Source organism: Lemur catta, chromosome 15, assembly GCF_020740605.2.
Source record: "Lemur catta isolate mLemCat1 chromosome 15, mLemCat1.pri, whole genome shotgun sequence".
NCBI lineage: Eukaryota > Metazoa > Chordata > Mammalia > Primates > Lemuridae > Lemur > Lemur catta.
This window is the reverse complement of record NC_059142.1, coordinates 21288357-21311681: the sequence shown is the minus strand read 5'-3', so window position 1 is coordinate 21311681 and position 23325 is coordinate 21288357. Positions and strand designations below refer to the sequence as shown.

Below are 23325 nucleotides of genomic sequence, written 5' to 3'. Positions count from 1 at the left end.
GCTCAGGTTGGTCTCCAACTCCTGAGCTCAAGGGATCCTCCCGCCTCAGCCTCCCAGAGTGCTAGGATTACAGGCGTGAGCCACTGCGCCCGGCCAATATATGTATTTTTATGTGAAGAGAAATCATAGCTTTCATCAACCACTCAAAAGACTTCAGTGGGCCGGACACGGTGGCTCACGCCTGTAATCCTAGCACTCTGGGAGGCCGGGGAGGGAGGATTGCTTGAGCTCAGGAGTTCAAGACCAGCCTGAGCAGGAGTGAGACCCCGTCTCTACTAAAAATAGAAAGAAATTATATGGACAGCTTAAAATATATATATAGAAAAAATTAGCCAGGCATGGTGGTGCATGCCTCTAGTCTCAGCTACTCGGGAGGCTGAGGCAGAAGGATTGGTTGAGCCCAGGAGTTTGAGGTTGCTGTGATCTAGGCTGACGCCACAGCACTCTAGCCCGGGCAACAGAGTGAGACTGTCTCAAAAAAAAAAAAAAAGACTTCAGTGATTCAAGAAAGGTTAAGAACCACGGAGCTAGGAAGACCGGTGCCAAGCACCGATGCCCCGATCCGTATTTTATAAATCAAAGCTCCACCCCCACTGCCACTCACCCTCTCCCAACCACCCTGACCCAGACCCAGATGACACAGGTCCCGCTACCGGCCCTTCAGGTCACTTCCTGAATAACCAATGGCTTGAAAAAGAAATTTTTAATGGAATCTGTGCTCAAATAATATGTTACAACAAAAATATACAGAATGTACACAATACAAAAATATTTAGAAACAAACATTGCAGTTTGTGTTTTGTTCTTTTTCCCATGTACTCAAGTCCTCGGAGGGGCAGTTCACTGTTGGGCACTGTTTTTAAGGCAGAGAACTGGTGCTTTCCAGCCAGCACTGGGAGCAACGTGAATGATGCCAGGAGAGAGCTTCCGCTGCACCCAGGAATCTGCATTGTGCATTTGCAAATTAAATCGGACACTGGGGGAGGATCCTGGCTTGGTGAGTGATGGTTCCCCTAATCCTCTGGGCAAGAATGGTTCTCATGGAAATTGAGAGTCCTATTAGCTGGCAAAAGAGCCTCATTAGGGAGCTTTTCCTAATTAAAAAACGAATGATGAATGGCATCATTAAAGCGAAATTTCTCCTTTGAAGGTTTGTTTTCCCTTCCCTGGTTTCTCTGATTCCTCTCCCATCCACAGCGAGGGAGTCTGTCCATGGCTGCTGTTCGGGGAGTCCCCAGCGCTCATTTTCCAGTCCTGTGGATGAAAGGCAGACCTGTCCCACCAGCCTGGAGGGTCACACCAGCCTCCTTGCTAGCAGCACCGGGGACAAGGAGGGAAAGAGGGAGGACGAGGCCAGCCTTGGGGGTGGTAGGACCCGCTGAAGAGCAAGCCAGATGCCACAAAGTAAACCCTGCTGACAAGAGGGCTGCCTCCTGGCCCTGGCTAGAGGCCTGGGTCATGTGACGTGACTGTTGTCCCCACTCCATGGCCCTGGTTGGAGGGGAGGGGTGGGAGAGGGCAGTGGAGGTGGGTGTGAAGCTGGGGCTGGTGGCCTGAGGAGCAGCTGAGGCTCCTCCTCCTGTCCCAGATGGGGAAGGACAGACTTAACAGGGTGGAGCATGCGATTCTGCAACAGGTCACCCTTCTCAGTAACAACCTTCCATCAGAAGCCCTGAGGGAACTGGGTGCTTCTCTGAGGGCTTTCTGGAGTCTTCTAGTTCATGGCCTTCTCACCCCTGAGAGAGGAAGACCCCTCTCTAGGCCACACCAGACAAAGAAAGGAGTGGCACTCTGCTCACTTCCCCCACATCCCAGAGACCCTGGGTGCTGGGACAGGAATCTGGAGGGGACTCCCTGCCCCTCCGGGAAGGGACGGCTCCGCTCAGGCTTAGCAGGGGCTGCAGCTCCCCGGCAGAGGCAGCAAAGCCCTGGCCCTTCCCCATCCCTACCCAAGTCTTCTCAGCCCCCGGCTCCATAGCCTCAGAGCTTTTCTCCTAAGAAGCTGACTCTTTCATCAACACCTTTCTCTTATTTCGGCAGAGAATGGCAGGCAGGGCAGACAAGATGTCCCGGGCTGACCCATCTCCGCCAAAGATCTGGGCCCAGGCTGCCTCGGGCTGGCAGTCCTCGGCATACCTTTGGCACAAAGGTAGCACGACCCTAGGAACCATATATGGAGACCAGGACAATCTATTTAGCATTAGGCAAAGATGGGGAAGGGCTTGGCACAGGCTGCAGGTGAGTGGGTGTGTCCCTGGGTAGGAAGACCCTGCCCATTTACACGTAATCACTGGGACAGGAAGCCATAGTGGCCCAAGACCCCCAAATGCCGGGCCTGGCTGACCCTGGACCTCAGCATACTCAGGGGCCTGGAAAGGCATAAAGCTGGTGGTGGATAGTTCCCACATTCCTGCTCTTGTTCCTGCACAGCCCTTCTCCTCCCAGGCCTGGGGTGCTTTGTCCTTCTGGACTGCCGGTGGCTGGGAGTCCCAAAAGCAGCATAAAGGGGCAACATATTTTGTCAAAGGTCATTCTCCTCCCACCCTCCATGCGGAGCCTGCACCACCTCCTGCTAGGGGGTCATTCCTGCAACCTCACTTTCCCACCTGTGAAATGGGTGGAGGTGGACTTAATAATCTCCGAGTTCCCTCCCACATCTAAGCCTCCAAGTCTACTGGCTGCTGTCACCTCTGACAATCATCCACGTACCCAGCAATTCATCTCCAGAAGCAAAGTTTCTGATCTAAATTGGAATTCCTCTTACTGCAGACTCCTGTGCCCCCAACTCAAACGGACACAAGGCCTCAATATTCCTGCCCCAGCCTCTCTTGCATCCCCAAGGCTCCTCGTCTCCTAAGGAAGACAGGATAGAACCTTTTCAGACACGGAGGCCATCCCAGAGGGAAGCAAGAGCAGAACCTGGCAAAGGCGAGAAAAAGGTCACCATCCCAAGGGTCCCTGGAAGGGCCCGAGATCTCCCTCCAGCTTGGACAAGTCTCCTGCTAGTCAGTGATGCTCAGGGAGGTGCCTGGTGAGGACAGGAGACAGGAAAGGGGGCAAGCTTTGCAAAAAGCAAGGACACTCAGCACCACAGAACACCACACCCTACCATCGCTCAGCACCTTCTTTCTCTCCTCTCATGGACACCCCCCGTGCCCCCTCTGCAGGCTCCCATTGGCCTCACAATGTCTCTCCCATCTCACTCACACACACACACACACACACACACACACACACACACACAGTCTCCATAACCAAAGGAGAGGCATAAAGTAGGGCCAGGGCAGTGGAAGGAAAGAAGACCCTAAAACCAAGGCGGAGCACGGAGGCTGGGCACTGGTTTGAGATGTCAACATTCTGGAAGAGAGGGAGGGGGAAGTCTAAGGTTGGTCCTGTGTCTTCCCCAGGGTGGGACTTGGGGTGAACTTTATTCCCCGTTTGGGTCCCTCTCACTGGGTACCCCCAGGGCAAGAGTGGGGTGTAGCGCCTATAGCCGCTCTCTGCTCTTCCCAGCCCAGGCACTAGAGGCCATGCCCCAGGGCCCACCGACAGGCCCAGGAGGGCAGCACGGGGTCTCAGCCAGCTCAAAGCCAACACATCCACCACAGGCCCCCTTCTCACCCAAGGTCCAGACTCAGCAGCTGCACAGGGGACACTGCCTGGCCTGCAATTATCTCTGGCCTGGAGAAAGGCCTGCCTGGCTACAACAACTCTCGGGCCTTCCTACGTTGCTTAGGGTCTCTCAGGGTCGAGAGTGAGGGAGGAGGAGGCCACTGCTCAATCTGTGGCAGCAGGAGGGGCCCCTGGCCACATGGAACGAGCCCGGCCCAGGCGGAGGGCCACTCTCACTCTATCTCAAGCCTTCACTCTGGCCCGATGTCATCGGAACAGCCTAGAAAAATGATGGCAGCCACATCCAATTCCTCCACCATATGCCTTTCAGGAAAGAGTTCGCTGTCTGTCCAAAGCACAAATATTACAGCAGCCCAGCTGTTCTGCCCCCGCCTGCCTGTCCTCGCAGAGCTGGTGATGATAAAAAGCACACAGGTACGCCCGGTGGATGCTGCTTCTCCCTCCCCTCCCCCACCTCGGGCCACCAGCCCTCACGGGGGTGGTGGCAGCTTCAGGTCCAGCAGGGTGTAGGCAAAGATGTTCCAGAAGATGGCGAACAGCACGAAGACGGTGTACATGGCCACGAAGATCCACCACAGCGACTGGTCCTGCAGCCTCTGCTCGTAGTTCCTCAGGACCACCACGCCCAGGGTGATGCCCACCGCCACGCCACCCAGGTGCGCCACGAAGCTCGGGTGAGGGCACGGGGGATACGCCGACGGGTGGAAGCGGAGCCACACGGCGCGCCCGAACTCCATGCTCACTGCACGGGGAGGAAGCGGACGGAAGTCACAGGAGGGCCCTGGGGGGGCCGAGGGAGAGTCCTGCACTCCCCGCCCCCACCGCCCCACTCCACCCCCACCCGCACTGGGGACACAGCCGAGGGCGGAGACAGACAAACCTCTGCTCTCCCAGAGCTTACGGGTCTGGCAATAAACCAGTAAGCAAGTACACACGTGAAAAAATTTCAGGGAGAGGCACATCTGCCGGACAGAAATAGGTGACGTAGCATCAATGCCAGCCAGCACAAGGAGGGGGATTCTTTAGTAGGGGGAGTCAGGCAAGACCTCCCTAAACAGGTGACATCTGAGCTGAGTCTGAATATTGAGAGAGACGTCGCTAAAAGAAGGACCCCGAGAAAAGCGTCCTGGGCAGAGGGGACAGCTCGTGCAGAAGCCCAGAGGCCCTCGCACACCCGTCTGTGGTCACACTGTGAGCCCTGGAGACTCAGTTTCCCCATCTGCCCATCTGTATAAAGTCTCAGCCTCTATGTACCAGGTTGCACTGGCAAAACATCCATGGCAACTTATGCCCCTTTTACAGATTACGAAACCAAGGCAAATTTGACAGGCGGAAGGAAAGCCCATTGGGAGGAATTGTGTACCTGTTCAGCTACTACGGCTGCAGGGGTGCCGGAGCCCCCAGGGATCTTCATTCCCCTAGGGATTGCCCAGCCTCCGGGACCGGACCCTGCAACTCCAAGCATGGCCGATAGATGGCAGAAAAGCAGCAGCCAGGGACGGACGCTGCCCTCCCCACCCACCCTGCCTGTGCTCAGCCGGCCCTGGGTCGGATGAGGGAGGCTTGAAAGACAGTGGTCTCCATCCAACTCTAAAACAGCACTTTTCATTTTTTAGGATGCTTAGAGTTGGATTTTTTAAAACAGCAGGATTCATGCTTCTCTGTCCTTCTTCAAAAGCAGACAAACTCAGAGTCCCAGCAGACACAGAAGCTGTGCTCGCCCCCACCCCCACCCCACGGTGCCCTACTGCCCTGACTCAAGGGGTCCTCGGGTTTAAGGCAGGAAGGTCCTTTCTGGGATTAGAGAGCCTCCATCCCCATACAGGAGACTGTGATCCAGAGAGCCCCACAGTGGGTCGGGGGCAAACCCGATTTCCTGAGAACCACAGGGTGAGAGGCCAGCGACAGGGAAGCGAGTGAGAGCAGAGCCCTCACAGGCCTGCCCCTCCATTCCGTGTCCATCCCACGTGTCCATCCCACTTGTGTTCTGCTGTCTCCCGCGCACCCACACAGCAGGTGGCAAGTCCAGGCAGAGAAAGCCAAGGTGCTCATGGCCCAGCTGGCCGAGGGGTGGGGTATTAGAAATGGCATGGGCTGGCTCTGAGTCCTGGCTCTACCACCTCTTAGCTGGGTGACCTTGGGCACCGGAATTTAACTGTCTGAGCCTTGAGTTTCTACCTGCAAATTAAGCCTAATGATACCTTTTGTCGTGTGTTTGGAGGGCTGAACAAGAGACTGCAAGCTCCCCGTTTCTCTCTTCCCACCTCCATTGCTTCTGTTCACACTCATCTCTTTCCATCTCAGAACGAGCCCTCTGGCTTCTGGTCCCTTCCCTCTGACCCCCTGTCCATTCTCCACACTGTAGCCCGGCTGGTTTTCTAAAACTCTGGTTACCTGTCAATAACTCTCTTGTTGAAAGCTCTCCAGTGGCCTTTCAGAGCATTCAGGGTGAAGTACATATTTTTTTTTAGCATTTAAAGCCCTTAATGATCTGACTCCTTTATCTCTGTTCACAAATCACAATCACACACAGTCCCAAACCTCACTCCTAAGTTTTGTGAACCAACTTGCTGGCCATGACCCTTCACCCATCTATGTCTTTGTTTATGCCGCACTTTTGTCCCAAATGCCCTCTTGCACCTTGTCTACCTGGTGAACATCTGCTTGTCTCTAGCACTCAACATGACCTCTGGAGGTAGAGCTGACCTCCCACAACTGGGGCTCTCAACATATCCTAATCATAGGGTTTCCTGGATTAGTTACTGTTTATGAACCTGCTAAAATTGCAAGTGTTGATATGTGTGCATGCATGCGTGCATATATGTGTTTTTCTGGGGATAAGGTCTCTGACTTTCAACAGGAGATCTCAAAGGATCAGCTCCCTGATCTAATAGGTTAAGAAGTTATTTTTCTCGATCTCGGTGCTGGTCATCATGCACTTTGAGGAAGCAGCACGGTGGGACAGACTTCTCGCACAGCAGCCACACTTTCTTGCACGTTATCAACATGTCCCACTTTTTTTTTTCCTTGACCATAGCCCCTGAAGGGCAGGGACTGTGCCATCTTTGTACCCCAGGGCCTGCTGTCAGGCCTTCGTTCCCCCAGGCTGCCCCTTCCATACTTACTGCAGATCAAGGCCACAGCCATCCGCAGCAGTTTGAACTGGCACTTCATGCCCGACCAGTTCTAGGGGAAAGGAGAGAGTTCTGTTAGTTCCAGATGAAATCGCTCCTCTGCAGGCGTATCTTGCTTAAGAAAACCTGACATTTAAAAAAATAATCTCCATGAGGTCCTGAATGGGGAGGGGATTGTGGCTTAGTGGCAGAACACACCAACGTAACTTTGAGATTTTAGGCAATGGTTAGTTTATTCCTGTCATGAGAGCTCTTGAGCTGCACTAACAGAGGAAGAGAATCCAGACCTAGGGAGACGTCTGTCCTTGGCACGGGCAGAAAACATCTAAGAGTTGCATTCATTGCTGGGTCCCATGGTTGCAAAGGGATACAGGATAGCAAACCAAGCAAAGTCAAAGCAGAACCATCAGGATGATAGGAGAACTCCACATCCTCCAGATGAGGAACAAATGAAGAAACCAGCATCTTTTAGCCTAAAGAAGAGAAGACTCGGGGATCAAACTCATTGTTGTCAAATATTAAGTGAGTCAACGCAAGAAAAGGGCATTCAATTCAGTGAACCTGCAAACAGAGACTCAATGGATAAAAACTTCAGAAAGAGACTTTTTTTTTTTGGTAGCTCAGGGTAAGTTTCCATTTCTAATAAGCAGAGCTGTCCAGAGATGGACTGATCCATTCTGGGGGGTCATGAGTTTCCCACCACTGAGGGTTTCACACGGGGACTTCACACCACTTGGAGAGGATGCTCCAGAGGAGAATCAGGCACGGGCAGGGGGTGGGCCAGATGGCCTTGAAACGACTCCCTCTCTCCCCTGAGAAGCTCGGAACCTCCAAAGCAGATAAACAGTACAATTATTCACCTTACAAAAGGATTTTTCACTTTACAAAAGACTTCGCTACAGGGTTCTTTTGAGAGGCACTCCTGCAGTGCATTCAAAGCTCTATTCCATTTATACAGACAGACAGAGAGAGAGAGAAATGAGGCTGGAATCTTCCTGCAACACATCAGCCCCAGGGAAGGAGTGTGCAGGGCACAGCCAGGGGACTTCTGTTCCCTCCCAACCACCCAATCTGCCTTTGCTGCCTGGCCCGGGCCCAGCTCCTGGGCACCGTCTCGCACTTCTTTGAGGTTGTGGGAACATACATTAAACTCTGCAGAGGCCCTGAACACTGGCACATACAATAACGTCTATGGAAGCTTCCCCTGAGCAAGCTGGACACAGGGAAGCTGCCAAAAAGAAGCAGAAGCCCTTGTGGCATTCAGTGTCTGGCTCCCCCCACCCTCCTTCTCCATTATTCCTCACTGACCGGCAACCCCTTCTTCGCAGACGGTGCGGTGGGCAACCCGCGGCCCCTCTTTAGGCGGAGAGCTTGCTGACGCGTTCCGTGCTAAGAAGCAGATGGCAGGATAACGCTGTCATCTGCTGGTGTCCGTCCACAGAGGAGCCTTGCCAGGGGACGAGGAACAAACAGGAGTTGGTACCCTCCACTGCGTCCAGCAGCCCAGTCGGAGCCAGCTCAGTTAGCTGGTGGTGGGCGGCCCCTCAGCTCCTCTCCAGGCCGAAACCCTCGCATGGGAGGAACCCCGAGAATCACCTGATAGGATATTTCTTCCCAAAGGGGCACACTCACTGCCAAGTAGCCAACAAGATGTCCCTGCAGCCCCTGAGATGGGGTGCTCACTACCCACTGGGGCAGCCCTGGGAAGGAGTCTCACCACTGAAAAGTTCTTCCTCCTGGGTGCCCCCTGTAACGTCCACCCGTGGGGCGTCATTCTCCCTTAAAAGTGACACTCATGTTCACAGCAGCAGTGCTCACAATAGCCGAAAGGTCGACGCACCCCAAGTGTCATCAGTGGATGAATAACAATAAACAACACGTGATAGGTACAAACACCGGAATGCTATTCTGCCTTAGAAAGGAAGGAAATTCGGACACATGCTACGACATGGATGAACCTTGAGGACAATGCTAAATGAAATGTCAGTCACAGAAAGATAATAAATACTGTGTGATTCCACTTATACGAGGTACCTAAAGTAGTTATTAATAAATGCAAGGAGACAGAAAGTAGAAGGGTGGTTACCAGGGGCTGGGGGGAGGAGGGAATGGGGAGTGATTGTTTAATGGGCTCAGAGTTCCAGTTTTACAAGATGGAAAAGAGTTCTGGAGGTGGACGGTGGTTAACGGCTGCACGACAGTGTTGTTTTTTTTTTTTTGAGACAGAGTCTCACTCTGTTGCCCGGGCTAGAGTGCCGTGGCGTCAGCCTAGCTCACAGCAACCTCAAACTCCTGGGCTTAAGCGATCCTCCTGCCTCAGCCTCTCGAGTAGCTGGGACTACAGGCATGTGCCACCATGCCCGGCTAATTTTTTTTCTATATATATTTTTAGCTGTCCAGATAATTTCTTTTCTATTTTTTTAGTAGAGACGGGGGTCTCGCTCTTGCTCAGGCTGGTCTCGAACTCCTGACCTCGAGTGATCCTCCTGCCTCAGCCTCCCAGAGTGCTAAGATTACAGGCATGAGCTACCACGCCTGGCCCGAATGTTCCTGATACCACCGAACAATACACTTAAATGGTTAAGGCGGCAAATTTTATGTTGTGTGCATTTAGCACAATACAGACAAAAGTGATACAGAACACTTCTTTTTTTTTTTTTTGAGACAGAGTCTCACTCTGTTGCCCGGGCTGGAGTGCCGTGGCATCAGTCTAGCTCACAGCAACCTCAAACTCCTGGGCTGAAGTGATCCTACTGCCTCAGCCTCCCGAGTAGCTGGGACTATAGGCATGCGCCACCATGCCCAGCTAATTTTTTCTATATAGATTTTTAGCTGTCCAAATCATTTGTTTATATTTTTGGTAAAGACAGGGTCTCACTCTTGCTCAGGCTGGTCTTGAACTCCTGACCTCAAGCGATCCACCCGCCTCGGCCTCCCAGAGTGCTAGGATTACAGGCGTGAGCCACCGCGCCCGGCCTGAGAACACTTCTAATATCCCTTTTCCTCATAAAAACCCTCTGGCTATCTTATCTGAGGATGCGTCTCTTTCACTGTGTTCTAGTGATAACATCAGGCAGAGTGGGTTCGAACGTATGGACCACTCTCTCCTTTAGCTGAGCTCCCTGCGGCCCCTCGGGGCCCCATCTTAGAAAGTACCACCCGTATGTTTGGTCTGGGCCGGCCATTGGTGGAGTGGCACAGAATTCCTTTTTCTCTAGTGTCCTCATTTGTGAATTTGAGACAACAGTACCTGTCTCAATCGTCCATGGCTCAGGTGGTGTGAGGATGAAATGAATCAGTATGCGTAAGGCACTAAGAACACCTCCCCGTACACACCAAGCATCATATAAGTGTCTGATATTAGTATCTAGACCTGAGGCAAAGGTGGTGAGTGTGCCCTGCAGAGTGGCTTTAAAAATTCTGAATCTGAATGACCTCGGGCCAGAGCCCGGACGCTCCAATGTTGCCACAGCACTTCCCAGGCCAACTTCATCAGTTTATGACACCTGCCTGGCCCCCGAAAGTGCTGGAGTTTGCCAAGCTGATCCAGTCTAACCCTCTGCGCCGCACTTTAGGGAAGAAGACACCGAGGACCCAGGAGGTCTAGTTCAAGGTCACAGTGAGTGAATGGCAAACGGACGGGGTTCCTAGTCCAGGGCTCTGTCCACGCACACCTCAGAGGCCGGTCACATTCTGTCTGCCTGTGCCGTCTGCCCCGGAGGCCCACAAAGCTCAGCAAACGTCAGTAAATAACCCGCCTCCCAACAGCTGCGGGGTCAATCTAAAAAGTCACCCCTTCCCACCGGCCGCCTTATTTTCCAGACCCATTATTCCCTGCGATAACACGGGTGCACTGAAACAACAGGAGAGAAGAAAAACCGCACACACAGCCAGCACGGCTGTGTCTATAAATGTTGAAAAAGCCCTTGGGCCCCTGGGGAATAAAAACCTTTTTGTGGGCCCTTTGATTTCATTCTGTCCCAGAGCCTTGCAGGGTGAGATAGTAACTCACCCATGGCAAACAAGTCGGTGACCAGTCCCCTCCGCATCGTCCTCACCCCCCCAGGTAAGAGCTGCGAGGCTGAAACCCAGGCACGCAGCTTCCATTCCAATACGGCTTTATATGTCCCTGGTACAAACAGTTTCCTGTCAAATGGCTTCAAGAAAACTCAACACAGGAAGCGTGAAAGCCTGACACAGATAAATTAGGGAGTGATTATTTGTTCTCCAAAAGGACTTTTACTTCATAAAAGTCAGCCTTATAACAGAAATCTTTTGCATCTTTTAGACAACAGTCTTTCCGTGTGCTTTGATGATATGGTTCAATTGGTGAAAATGCAGATCTCAAACCTTGGGGAAACATCTATCATGCAAAGCAAAAATGTAAGTAAATATCTCGTGTATTTAAAAATGGAACTCTGGCCTATGATGCCCTCAGGAGGCAATTAATAGATTATTCAATTAGGTATATCCTTTATACTGCTAGTGTTTAAAATAAGAAGTCTTGATGGTAGGTCTTTTTTTTTGCATTCCAGATCTTTTGTTGAAATATTTTCTGAATTTAATTCCTTGATGTAAATAAACTGCAAGCTTTTTGAAATTCAATGTGTTTCTATAAAAAATAAGACATATTTGCATTGAAGGCAGAATCTCTCATTTAAACAGTCCTGAGAGCAGAGTGTTAAACACTTTTCTATGATGTATGCAAAAGGAGCACATTTTCTGATTGTTCTCTGCATAGATACCAGGCAGAATTTATAAAGAGAAAAAATTACATATACAAATATTTATAAACCCACCCACATACATATGTACACATAGTATCTCACAGCTGTATGGTGATTTGCCATATGGAAATGGAAATCATGTCTTTCTAACAGCTACCTTGTGAAAGGGGATTACAGAGGAGACAACTGAGGCCCTAAGCAGTTAAGGGTATTAGATCTACGCTATTAAGATGGTGACACTGGTACTCAAATGCAGATTTTCTGACTGTCAAGTCCATGCCTTTTCTGCCTTTTGTTCTGGTGAGGTGCTTTATTGTACAAACACACACACACACACACACACACACACACACACACACAGACCAAATCTTCATTTTGTAATTGAAAACAATACAGGTTGAACCATATGAAATTGCCATATATTTAAATGTTCATGGCCCACAGAAATGGTGATTTCATATGGGTTGACCCAATGCATCTCTGAATTACTTGGCACTGAGCTAATTTGGGTAAAAGTGGCCTCTTGACAAGGGGAAACCGACTTTTCTAGTGAGAAAATGAGTTTTCTTTTACTCTCAGTAAGCACCACACAACTTTCTAGAGAAGGACTACCTGCATGTCATGCTCTGGGGACTGCAAAGTTCCCAGTTGGGCAGGGAAAGCCATCTGCATCTGGGAAGGCACCAGGCAATCAGATGGGGCTGCTCCCTGCTGCTGCCACAGGCCACAGGCTACTGGTCAGAAGAAGCCAAAACTGCACTCACACGTCCCTGCGCTCACACGGCCTAGCCTGCAGTCCTGGTTCCGGAGTGGGCGGCCCTCACTGGGGCCTGCTGGCATCAGGGCTGTCTCCCGAGAAGTGGGGAGGGCAGTGGGAACAGGACATCATATGAACTCCCGTTGTTTCTTCTTCCCCACGTCCCCTTTCAGTTGCGCTTGTTCATCACCCCTACACACACACACACACACACACATCTTGGGCAGATCCACTGGAGGGAGGAGGTTAGCGTTTCCTTCCCCTACAGAAAGGAATTGGGGCAGGGGGAGGGGGGAGTGGAGCAGGCAGAATTCGGAGGAAAAGCTGTGTCTGGGGAAAGATGTGGCACTGATACAGAATGACCCATTTAAAAGGGCCACGGGAGGCAGCCCACGCGCTTGGGTCTCCAGCAGACCGAGTGGTGCATGTGAGTAAACACACACATCTGCACACGCAGGCTCAGACTCTCACGCTGCCACGTGCTTCCCAATACTGCAGCCTCTCTCTGAGCACTCACCTGAAGTTGCCAAAATTCAGGCCAGGAGCAAGTGCGGACAGGCATTCAGCGTCTGCCTCTCTCCCTCTCTTTCCCTCTCTGCCTCTGCGCTTGCTCCCTCTTCTCTCTCTCAGGGTACACGTGGGGATTTGGTGAAAGGAAAAGGGATGGGGTTGGGAGTAGGGCAGGTGAGAGTGGGGCCGATGAAGAAGAAAAACACGGGAGAGTTTAAGAGCTGCAAATGCTGTGATCACTGAGCGTCCTCGCATCTGCAGCGTGGGCAGACACAGTGATGGAGGAGGGGGCAGAACGAGAGGACCCCAGCAAGAAGCAATGCCTGCTCCGGACATTGTTCATTCCTTCCTTCCTGCCCGCCTTCCTTCCTTAACCAAAATTCAGTGGGCATCATGTGCCCTGTGCCCAGCCCTACACCAGGTACTGGGGAAACAGATGAGTACCTGGGAGATGGCTCCAGGCCAGCAGGGACATCAGGCAGGGTTAGCCAGTGACTCCTCCTTCAGCCTCCCAACTTCAGACTTGCTCCAAAACAAGGACTTTGACATCCTCTAAGACTATCAGATCCATCCCAATTTCGTGCCTTCAAGGCTTTTGGGTCTGAGCCCACCCTGGCCTCTTCTGTGCAGAATAGGGAATTAAGTTAACATTTACATTAAGTGGTTATTTTCACTTCGTCTCATTTATTGCCTATCATTCCATTTCACAGATGTAGAAACTGAGGCACAGGCAGTTAAGTAATTTGCCCAGGGTCAATGTTTAGGAAGCGGGAAGCTGGGATTCAAACTAGGCTGCTGGCTCCTGGCCAAGAAGAGTGAGCAGTGGAGTGGGGTCCTCCCACTGCGAGGGGCTGGTGCAGGGGAACAACACTTGAATGACTGCCAGGAGATGTGGGTTCAAGTACTGATTTTGCCACAAACTTGAGTGTGACATTGGACAAATCACTGAGCCTCTCAGCGCTCCCTTCCTATTTGAGAATTTTGGTGAGATCACCTCTAAGGCCCTTTTACTTTTGTTTTTTCTTCACAACAGCCCTTTTTAAAGCATGATAAGGTCCTTTTACTTTTAACAATCTATGACAAACAAGGAATTCCAATGACCATGCAACGCCAGTGGTCAAATTTTATCACTCTTTAAAGTCATCGAACGGGAAAGAGGTTGAAGAGGGAGATGGGCACGTTCATAGGCCAAGCCTGACGGGAGAAAACACGAATGGCACGTGGAAGGGGCCTTTTTGGAACGGGCCTGCAGAGGGTGAGGAGGGTGTGTGAACTCTGCTCCCAGCCGGGTCTGCCTGGCGCTTGACTGGCCTGGGCTGGGCCAGTTCCCGTGGATTGATACCCAGGCCCAGTGACAGCTGAGGAGAGGGCAAGACAGACACGCTGGGAAGAGGAGGTGCTCACCATGACGATGTTGGCCAGATGGGCAGAGACGAGAGCGTACACCCCTCCAGAAGAGCCCACGACCGGCGCGGTCATGTCAGCCACAGACACTGCCAAGGACCCTGGTACAGAAAGACAGCGAGATTTCTCAGGAATGCTGGACTCGGCTCCCCCAGCCCAGCCCCGGGCCTTGGGTTCCGCAGCCTCCGTGCTAAGACCCCAGAGCAAGGAGCTCCTTCTCTTCCTCCTTTGAGTCCGTGTTGCCTTGGAGCTTCCCATGCAATTTCTGAGCGGATTGATGTATGGCTGAGAGAACCATTTCATTCAACCTTCTTATTTTACAGATGGGAAACAAAGACTCAAAGAAGGGAAGGGATTTGCCCAAAGTAGAACTTGGACTACGACCCAGAGCGTCTGCCTCTGTTGACACTGTGCTCTCAGGATCCTAGAGCAGTAACACAAACAGGAGCGGTGGGTATCGCATAAACAGCTGCCACTTAGGGGGCACCATGTGTCAGGCAAGCCTTTTCCATTCATTCTTCCCTCCAACCCTCGACACAGCCCTTCCAGGCAGATGCTTGTAGCCTCATCGCAGAGATGAGGAAGCTGAGCCCAGAGCCCCCTGGTAGGAAGTGCTGGAGCCGAGATTTGAGTCCAGGTCTAAGTGACACAAACCCTGTGTTCTTGACCACAGCCTGTGCCCTTGGCCTCTCTGGCAGCCGCTCCCTTCCTCCCACCCTGCCTCCAGCTGAGCTAAATCACAAAAGGCCAACAGGATCTCCTGGAGTAGGGCTCCTGTGGAGCAAAAATGTCCTTGAAAAGTCACTGGGAAGAGAGAGATGATGTCATACCCTCTCGGGGGAAAGGAAGGGTGTAGGATGCTTGGTCTGGGGGATGACAAACTTGTGTCCTGGGAGGGAAGCTGGGCAGAGAGAAGATGGGAAATTTATTGTTCTGGTCTCATTTAAGTGTGATCAATGCTTTGGCTTCCAGGGAAGGACACAGGAGACTAAAAATAACTGGGAGGTAGAGCCCAGGGCTCTGAGGATGAGAGGTGGCTGGCCCCGGTGAGTGTGCAGAAATCACCACTGGAAAATGCCCGCAGGCTCATGAGCCAATTAGCAGCTGGAGAGAGGAGGGACAGGCAGAAAGTCGAATTCTGCAGGTTCTATGGGGGTGGGGGATCCATGACTGAGGGGGAGGCTGGGCTGGGCCCAGGACCCAGAGCACCTGACAACCTGGGCGGGGAGAGCCCTGTAACACCACCCACCTCCCCGCCCCCACCTCTATCAGGGCTCCTCCATTCACTGGGATCCTTCAAAAAAGAGATCCCCACAACCAATTCTTGGTCTCAAGGGGGGATGTAATCTCTGAGAAAAAGAAAAACAAACTGTCATGAACTGAGGACTCCCAACTCCTCCTCCCCTCCCAAGGCAACTATAAATCTTTCATGCCTTCCCTCTGGATTTAATTAGGTATTGATCTATTGTCAGATAACTTTCTTTCTTTTTTTTTTTTACTGCCTAGCCACAGGGTCAGCCATATATAACAAGAAAAAAAATCCCAGGGTGGCAAACAGGCAGCGGGATCTGCATGACAAAGGATTCCCACGCTCTCCTGGCGGGGCTGTCTCCGAAGGCTGCATTGCAGGGCTGCGCGGAGGGCTAGCTGCCGGGCTGCCCCTCATTAATCACCCTTTGGACAGAGGAAGTCCCGGCCTCCCTGGGCCAGCCCCTCTGCTCAGAGCAGGTCCGTACAAACCGGGCCAGTGTCTGCTGCCTCGTCCCCATCCCAGCGTGGTCCACCAGGGCCAGGGAGGCGCCAGGGCGGCCCTTGGCAGGGAAGGGCCCCACCAGGGTCAAGCCTGCACACATTGACCTTTCCCTCACCCTATCCACGACTCAGGGCCCTGACCCCAGAGTCAGGGCTCAGTTAGGGATTGTGGAAGGAGTATGGAAGGGGGCGTGGCTGGCTGGCCGTGTGACCTTGGGCACAGCCCCTGAATTCTTTGGCTTCAGTTTTCACATCTGTGAAACAAGGTCTAAGGCTTTCCAACTTTTGAGCAGCAAAACCCTCTATTCAAAGGAAACCTTTCCTGTAATGCCCTAACCCACCGAGCAGAGCACAGACAGCAGCTCTGGCTGAGCGGGAATGGGGTCTGGGGAGCAGTTTGACACCTACTGCAGGGGACCTCCAGGGTTCCTTCCAGATCAGAAATTCAATGACCTGAGTCTTGGCCTGAGATCCAGGGGCTGAGGCTCAGATCCTGGTTCTAGAATCTAGAAGGTACCTTGCCCTCCATTTATTGTATAAAGACTTTCCTCAAGTTCCTGCAGAGGAGCCCTGGACTAGAGCGACTGGGAGAGACCAAATACAAACGTGGGGATGTGACATGTAAATGCCCTCCCAGGGCAGCAAGTACAGGCCAGGCAGGACTCCCTCAGGAGCTATTATCAACTTAACCTGACAGATGACAGTTAGATTCGGCCAGTATGAATTCCACAGAGGTCGTGGGGGCAGAGGCCCAGGAAAGAATGGCTAACTGGAGTGACACACCGCACCACTGCACAGTGGCAGGCCCAGGGACTAGTTCTAGTCAGGGCCATGAATTTTCCAAAAAAAGTTCTCAGCCCATCCCAGCACGTGGATAAACTGGTGACTTTGCCATCATGCACAGCTGCAATAGTTTTGGCCTGGAAAATTTAAAAGCAGGTGTTCTCCAACATCTCCCTTGGCCTTTAAAAAAAAAATCCCAATAAAAACTGGCAAAATTATCTATCTTTCAGCAATGCAACTTTATTTGTTTATGTATTCTTTCATTTATTCTACAAATATTTATTGCCTAACATACGCCAAACCCTGTGCTAGGCTCTACAATGCACACAGTTTATAATCTATATTATCTATAATAAAAGCTTGGTGAGATATTTAAGATACTGGGCTGTTATCGTTGTTGTTGCTTTTAGAGACAGGGTCTTGCTCTATTGCCCAGGCTGGAGTGCAGTGGCATGATTATAGCTCACTGCAACCTTGAACACCTGGGCTCAAGTGATCTTCCTGCCTCAGCTTCTAGAGTAGCTGGGACTACAGGTGCATGCCGCCATGCCCAGTTAGCTTTTTTATTAATATTTTTTGTAGAGATGGAGGGCTCTTGCTATGTTGCCTAGGCTGGTCTTGAACTCCTGGGCTCAAGTGATCCTCCTGCCTCAGCCTCCCAAAGTGCTGGGATTACAGGCATGAGCCACTGTGCCTGGCCAGATGGTAGTGGATTACAGCACAGCCATCCGGGTCAGACACCTGGGTGTGGGCCCAGCTCTACCACTTACAAGCTGTGTTTTCTTGGGCAAGTCTCTTAACCCTCCAAGCCTTGATTTCTGGATCTGTGCCAGGGGGAGAGTCACCGTGCCCAAGGATTAAACATGGCCTGCCCACAGTGGGAACTGAGAATTGCTGGCTGTCCAGTAGAGGGCTGTCTGTCTGTAACAGGGTCCCCTCTGGAGGAGGAACGCGGAGGGGGAGGAAAGGGTGTGCAGCAGAGGCAGATCAATCAACTCAATCCCAGAGATCAATGACATGATCTATGGTGACCAGAGTGCCCTCTGGCCTGAAGCGATGACTCAGACAGAACAGAGCACGTCATTTGCTTTATGACACAGCCCTGCACACTCACACTGGGTTGATGAGCTTCTGTCTGGCATCTTCCCATTCTGCAGGGGCATCACGGGAGGTGATGCCTGCGCTGTCTCCCCACTGCGTGTCACCTGGTTTGGGTGAGGTCTGAGTCATTTCAAATCTTATTTCGGTCTTCTAGGTTATTGGTACTCCTGTCTAGCTGAATACTAACAGCAAGTGTCTTCCCTGTTCCTTGCCATTTAACATCTGGGTCTCTGGGTATTTAGGTATGGAAAATGGGCTACAAATCCCCAGATGGCAGGACTAGGGGCTGTGTGGGCGGCTGAGCAAGTCTGGCACACAGAGATGCTTATTAGATCTTTGTTCAAGGACGCAGTCGGTGCTGGCTTCTGGGAGTGGCTTGCAGGGGTGCTGTCCAAGGTGGCATGGAGTGGGGCGAAGGAGAGGGTGCTGGGTGTATCTCCCAGGCCAGGGCTTCACCAACTACCAGACCAGCCTCGTGTGCGCCCTGGGCGGGGGGCACCCTTCCCTCTTTGGTTTCTGGAACCACACTTCAGCTCCTCCCAGGATCCCTGCCTGCCCATTGTTTACAAGGCTGCTGCTGCCCTGCTCTCCCGATGACAACTTTAATGCCACTCAGAAAGGATTAAGATCTTACTTAAACACACACACAAAGCTCCCTTGGGCTCAGCTGTCAAGCTGAAGAGCTGAGGCGGCAAACCTTGTTAAAAAAAAAAAAAAAAAAAAAGCCAGCAACAAAGTTGGAAGCATCAGGAGGGAGATCCCATGCTTGGTAGCCTGGCTGGGGAGACGTTTCCTGCAGAAACCCAGCCCGCTCTCCCTAGTCTGCCCTGTCACTTCACCTCCCGACTGGGGAGGGGCAGAGGTGGAAGGCTCTGCGGAAGTCACCCTGGCCACTTGCCATGTGGCAATGGTTACCTGCAGCCACAGGTGTGGTGAGTCAGCTGGAGGCCCCGGACTCCTTCGGATGCAGAGACAGCTCGCTACCCCTTAGGCCAGGCTCTCCTGTCAGCAGTGGGTCATGCAAGGGGACCATGGCTGGTCTGGGTAGAGGCAGGATCTCCCTTTGGGTGCAGGTGCTGCCCTGGCCAGGTTCCCCTACAGGGATCTCACTGTGCCTTTGCACAGTTTACCTGGCACAGTTGTTCCCACTGCTGCCTCGCTCCACCCTCCTAGAAACCCCACGGGCAGATCCCATCAGTTCCTTCCTAAGGCTTAATGGGGCCAAGAGAGGTTGAGGACCTTCCCAAGCTCACACAGCTGCAACAAGGCGGGGTGAAGACTGAGCCTTGGTCAGTCGGCCTGTTCTAAATCCAGCACTCCCCTCGCCTGCCCCATCACACACCCCACCTCTGGTCACAACACAGTGCCCTGGAGGACAGCCCTAGTAGTCAGCCTCGGAGATGAGGCTCCTCTGTGTGCCCCGGAAGCCTGGGGCTTGCCCCACCCCATGGGGTCTCCCAGCCCACCCTGGGGAGGTGTACCCCTGTGGACACGGGGCCTACCTGCCTACCTGCCACAACGCCGGCCACATAGACAAGCCCGATTCGGGTGGCTCCATGCACCATTTCCAGGGGCACCCCCACCAGCAGCTGCAGCACCACGTTGAGCCCGAGGTGTTCTATCCTGCGACAGAGAGACCACCCTCACTCGTCCATTCATTCACACAGCAGACACCTGGACCCCCGGAGATGCCAGGCATCCAGCAGTGAACAAAACCATCTCTGCCTTTGAGGAGCTCGTGGTCTGGGGGAGGACCGACAATGCAGGGAGACCATCTGGGAAAGAGTGTTCCTTCCAGCTGGGACAGCAACACATGTGCAGGACCTGGGTGGTGACTGGCAGTGTCTGCACTTGCCGCAGTGAGAGACGGACTAACCACAGTCAAGACCCAGCAACTCCATTGGTTAACACATAAGAAACCAAGGCTCAGAGATGGGCAGTGACTGGCTTAAAGTCACCCAGCTGGTGGGTGGCCAGGCTGGGACCACAGCCCAGGTCTCCAAGCTGCCCAGCCTGCTCCATTCACCAGGCCATGCGGTGGCTCTGGCTCTCCGTTTGTAAGACTACGGATATTTAAAGAGAAAGATGTTCTCAAAACAAGGGCAAACATTAAAGATATCTCTTGTAACTTAATAATTCAAAGTTTTCCTTTAAAGTCTCATAGGAGAGGCTCCTTTCTGGTGTGAGAAGGGACCTCCCAAGCTCTCAGGATTGGGAGATGGGAGCCCAGGATTTCGCACCCCTCTGTACACGATTAAACACCTGTGAGCAGATCTTGCTGCTGAATGTGTGGGGTGTCTGGCCGAGTGCGTATGTTATCAGAACAAACCGTACTATTATGATTACAAAATCAATGTGGTGCTTTCAAGTTTACAAAGCACTTTAACACCCATTATCTCACTTAAAGTGACCCTACAGCTCCTGGACAGCTGGACAGCTCCCAGGGGATGGTTAAAGTTAGGGAACAACGGAGTCCCTAACAAGGGGTCTGGGCCCTGGCCTACCTGGTCACAGCCTTGCTCCTGGTCTGCGGGGCCCTGCCTGGGGGCCCAGCCGTGCTATGCAGAGAACACGTGGGCAACACGTGGGCCCCCGCTTACTTGGGAGGGCACCTGAGAGGCAGCTCAGACAGGTTGGTCTGTGTCCTGAATGCCCGCCGTGCTGGAATCATCTACCCTCCACTGACTGTGCCAGCTAATGGAGTCTGTGGGGATTAGAAATGGCAGAAAACTTCACCATAAAGGAGCTGGGTGATAGCGTCAGACTCACAGTCAGAAAGGCCGTAGAGGTTTCCTGGTCCCATGCCCTGGTTAACAACAGCCTTGGAACCTGAGACTAGAACCCAGGGCTCCTGACTCCTCATCTGAGCTCTTTTCTACTGCACTGACTTCTGGGTCCCCCGGCCCACAGTGTGTCTCTGAGTATGGGTCACCTTGCTGGGACCTCCCTTGATGCTGGCCAGCTGTCCCTATCTCCTGTCCACTGCTGTGCTTAGCTTTGTTGCACTAGCCAAGAGCCCCCTCCCTCAAAATCCACAGAGTTGGAGAATACTCCCAGGGCTCTTCCTGGTGGGCACTGTTCCACCAGAAGCAACTGCCGGAGAAGGGCCCAAGGCCACAGCTGAGGGCATCTGTCCTGGCCACTGCGGGCACACTGCTTCAGCTCTAGGAGGCAGGGAATGGAGCAAAGAGGCTCTGGAGGCTTTGGCTATCCTCCTTCCTCACCCTGAGGGACCAGGGGAGGCCAGAGAGCAGGCCTGGATAGAAGGTGGGTAGTCCCGACCCACGGGCAGCCTGCACAGGGAAGCCCCCAGTGTCTGTTGTCTCCAGACCTCGGCTCGTGAGAGGACAGAACTTGACACCCCCCCTTCCCTCTGCTCCTTAGCCCTGTGAGATCAAAGCCTGGGACAAGCAGGCAAGGTCAACAGCCTGTATGGCCCCCTTTGGCCCAGAGTGGAGATATTCATTAGCCACCACCAAGATGTCTCCTTACCCCAAAGCCCCCTCCCCAGCAGGTGCGGCCAATTAGAGATTGGCTCCTGTGCCCACTATAGAGGCTCAGCATGAAGGGAGGTCACAGTTCAACTCCTTCTTGGGGAGTCTTTCTGCTGAGGAACAGATATGATGGAGCCATGGGGGCCAGAGTGATCCCCTTCCCATTTCCTGCCAAAGGGTCAGGCATCCCCAGGGTTTTCCCAGACTAACAGTGAGCCCCCCCCTTCACTTCTGTGGGGAGACTGGACAAGGACTTTCAACTCAGTGCTTCTGCTATATCAAAACAGTCTCCAGCCAAGATTGCTGCTCTTCAAGGAATTTGGACTTGGGTGGTCACCTGGCCAGCTGGTAAGTCCTTATCATGAGGTGGGAGGCACCAGTGAGAAGTGATTGTGCTCCAGCCCCAAAAGATGCTACAGGGCTCTGTAAACAGAAACTATAATCATTGCCAGAGTTCCTCAAGAAGCCCCTCACCACATATGGAGAACACCTTGGGAGAAGGTGGTTTCACTAAATTAGGCTTTTATTTCACTTATAGGGACACTCACATTCATAGTTACGAACAATAAATCTGGTGGCTGATCACATGTCCCTTTTGGCTTTGGCCACTAGGAAGCTCAGAGCAAATTCTCAACCTATCTCTATCAAGTACACAGAATCAGATGCTGTGTATGCGTATATTGTTCTCATTGTTGGCTTTTAGCATTTTCCTCCCTATATTTTCCCTTTCCCACATACTCTCAATAATTTACACATACATTTTGGTGTTAAATGAGTTTCAAGCAGCCATCTCAAATCTGGTGCTCAAGTAGATAAAAATAAACTAAAAAATATATTTCAATCCAGGCCTATCTGGACCACTTAGTTTTCTATAGGGACTCTTGAGAGAGCAAAAGAAGACAGGTACTCACCCCGCATGCATGAAGATGTATGTCAGGTAGCGCCAAGCCTGCGCTCGGAGCTGTGGGTGGTAAACCAGCGAGTTCTTCAGGTAACGTGGGTGAGTTACCTGCAGTACAAATTGACCCAGTGACACCCCATTGTAGAGGAAAAAGGCAACCTGGATGAAAGCACAGGATGGCGAGGGCCTGTTACTAGGTGCAGAACTGCCCAGGAACCTCCCTCTTGTGCTAACGCTGGGAGGCCCCGCAGGAAGTTTTCATTTTTCCTTCGCAGAGAGGGAGGGACACCCCCACAGCCAGCACCCAGCTTAGCTTCAACCATCCCTTTCCCACTTCTGTTTGATTACTTTGTGATAAATGGTCAAACATGCCACATGGTCTCTCTGCCCACACTTCCTCGGTGCTAAGCAGGAAGGGTTTGGATGATTTTACATTTTAATTCCAGTAATAACTCACCCACCCTCTTGGGGGATGATGCATTCCATATAGGTTAATTTAAAAAAAAAAAAACAACTAGTGAAATACACATAAAATTTAACATCTTAATCAGTTTTAAGTGTATGATTCAGTGGCATTAAGTGACACGCTGTTGTACTGCCATCACTGCCATTCATCCACAGAACTTCTCATTTTGCAAAACTGAAATTCTGTGCCCATTACACACCCCCCTAATCCCTGCCCCCTCCGGCCCCTGGAAGCCACCACCCTACTTTCTGTCTCCATGCATTTGACTACCCTAGGTACCTCACATAAGTGGAATCACACAGTATTTGTCTTTTTGTGACTGGCTTATTTCACTTAGCATGTTTTCAAGGTTCATCCATGTTGTATCATGGGTCAGAGTTCCCTTCTTTTTTGTTTTTTTTTTTTTAATCTTATTTTGTTGTGCAGGCCCGAGATCCTCTTTCATCCTTGTCAAGGGGAGTGCTAACCTTCTTTCCTTTCATAGAACACAAGAATTCTCTTCTTTTTCAAGGCTGAAAGACATTCCATTGTAGGTATATGCCACATTTTGTTTATCCATTCATCCACCAATGGGCACTTAGGTTGCTTCTACCCACTTGTTTGGTTTTTTTTTCTGGAGATGGGGTCTCACTCTGTTGCCCAGGCTAGAGTGCCGTGGCGTCA

General features: G+C 52.0%; 1 protein-coding gene and 1 pseudogene across 2 annotated transcripts in view; both read right to left on the bottom strand.

Moving 5' to 3' along the window:
• Nucleotides 1-3922: 3922 nt before the first annotated feature.
• RHBDL3 (rhomboid like 3) overlaps nt 3923-23325 on the bottom strand; it is a 40562-nt gene continuing 21159 nt past the window's right edge. The window contains exons 5-9 of one of the 2 annotated variants that reach the window (XM_045525453.1): nt 22207-22355; nt 19312-19424; nt 14166-14266; nt 6759-6819; nt 3923-4375 (exon numbers count right to left, since the gene is read on the bottom strand). In XM_045525453.1, coding sequence (XP_045381409.1) covers nt 4104-4375; nt 6759-6819; nt 14166-14266; nt 19312-19424; nt 22207-22355 — 696 coding nt within the window. In that variant the 3' untranslated portion in view covers nt 3923-4103. The remainder of the gene's footprint in view (nt 4376-6758; nt 6820-14165; nt 14267-19311; nt 19425-22206; nt 22356-23325) is intronic. The other variant, XM_045525454.1, reaches the window with a different exon arrangement.
• On the bottom strand, nt 23067-23151 carry LOC123621417 (annotated as a pseudogene).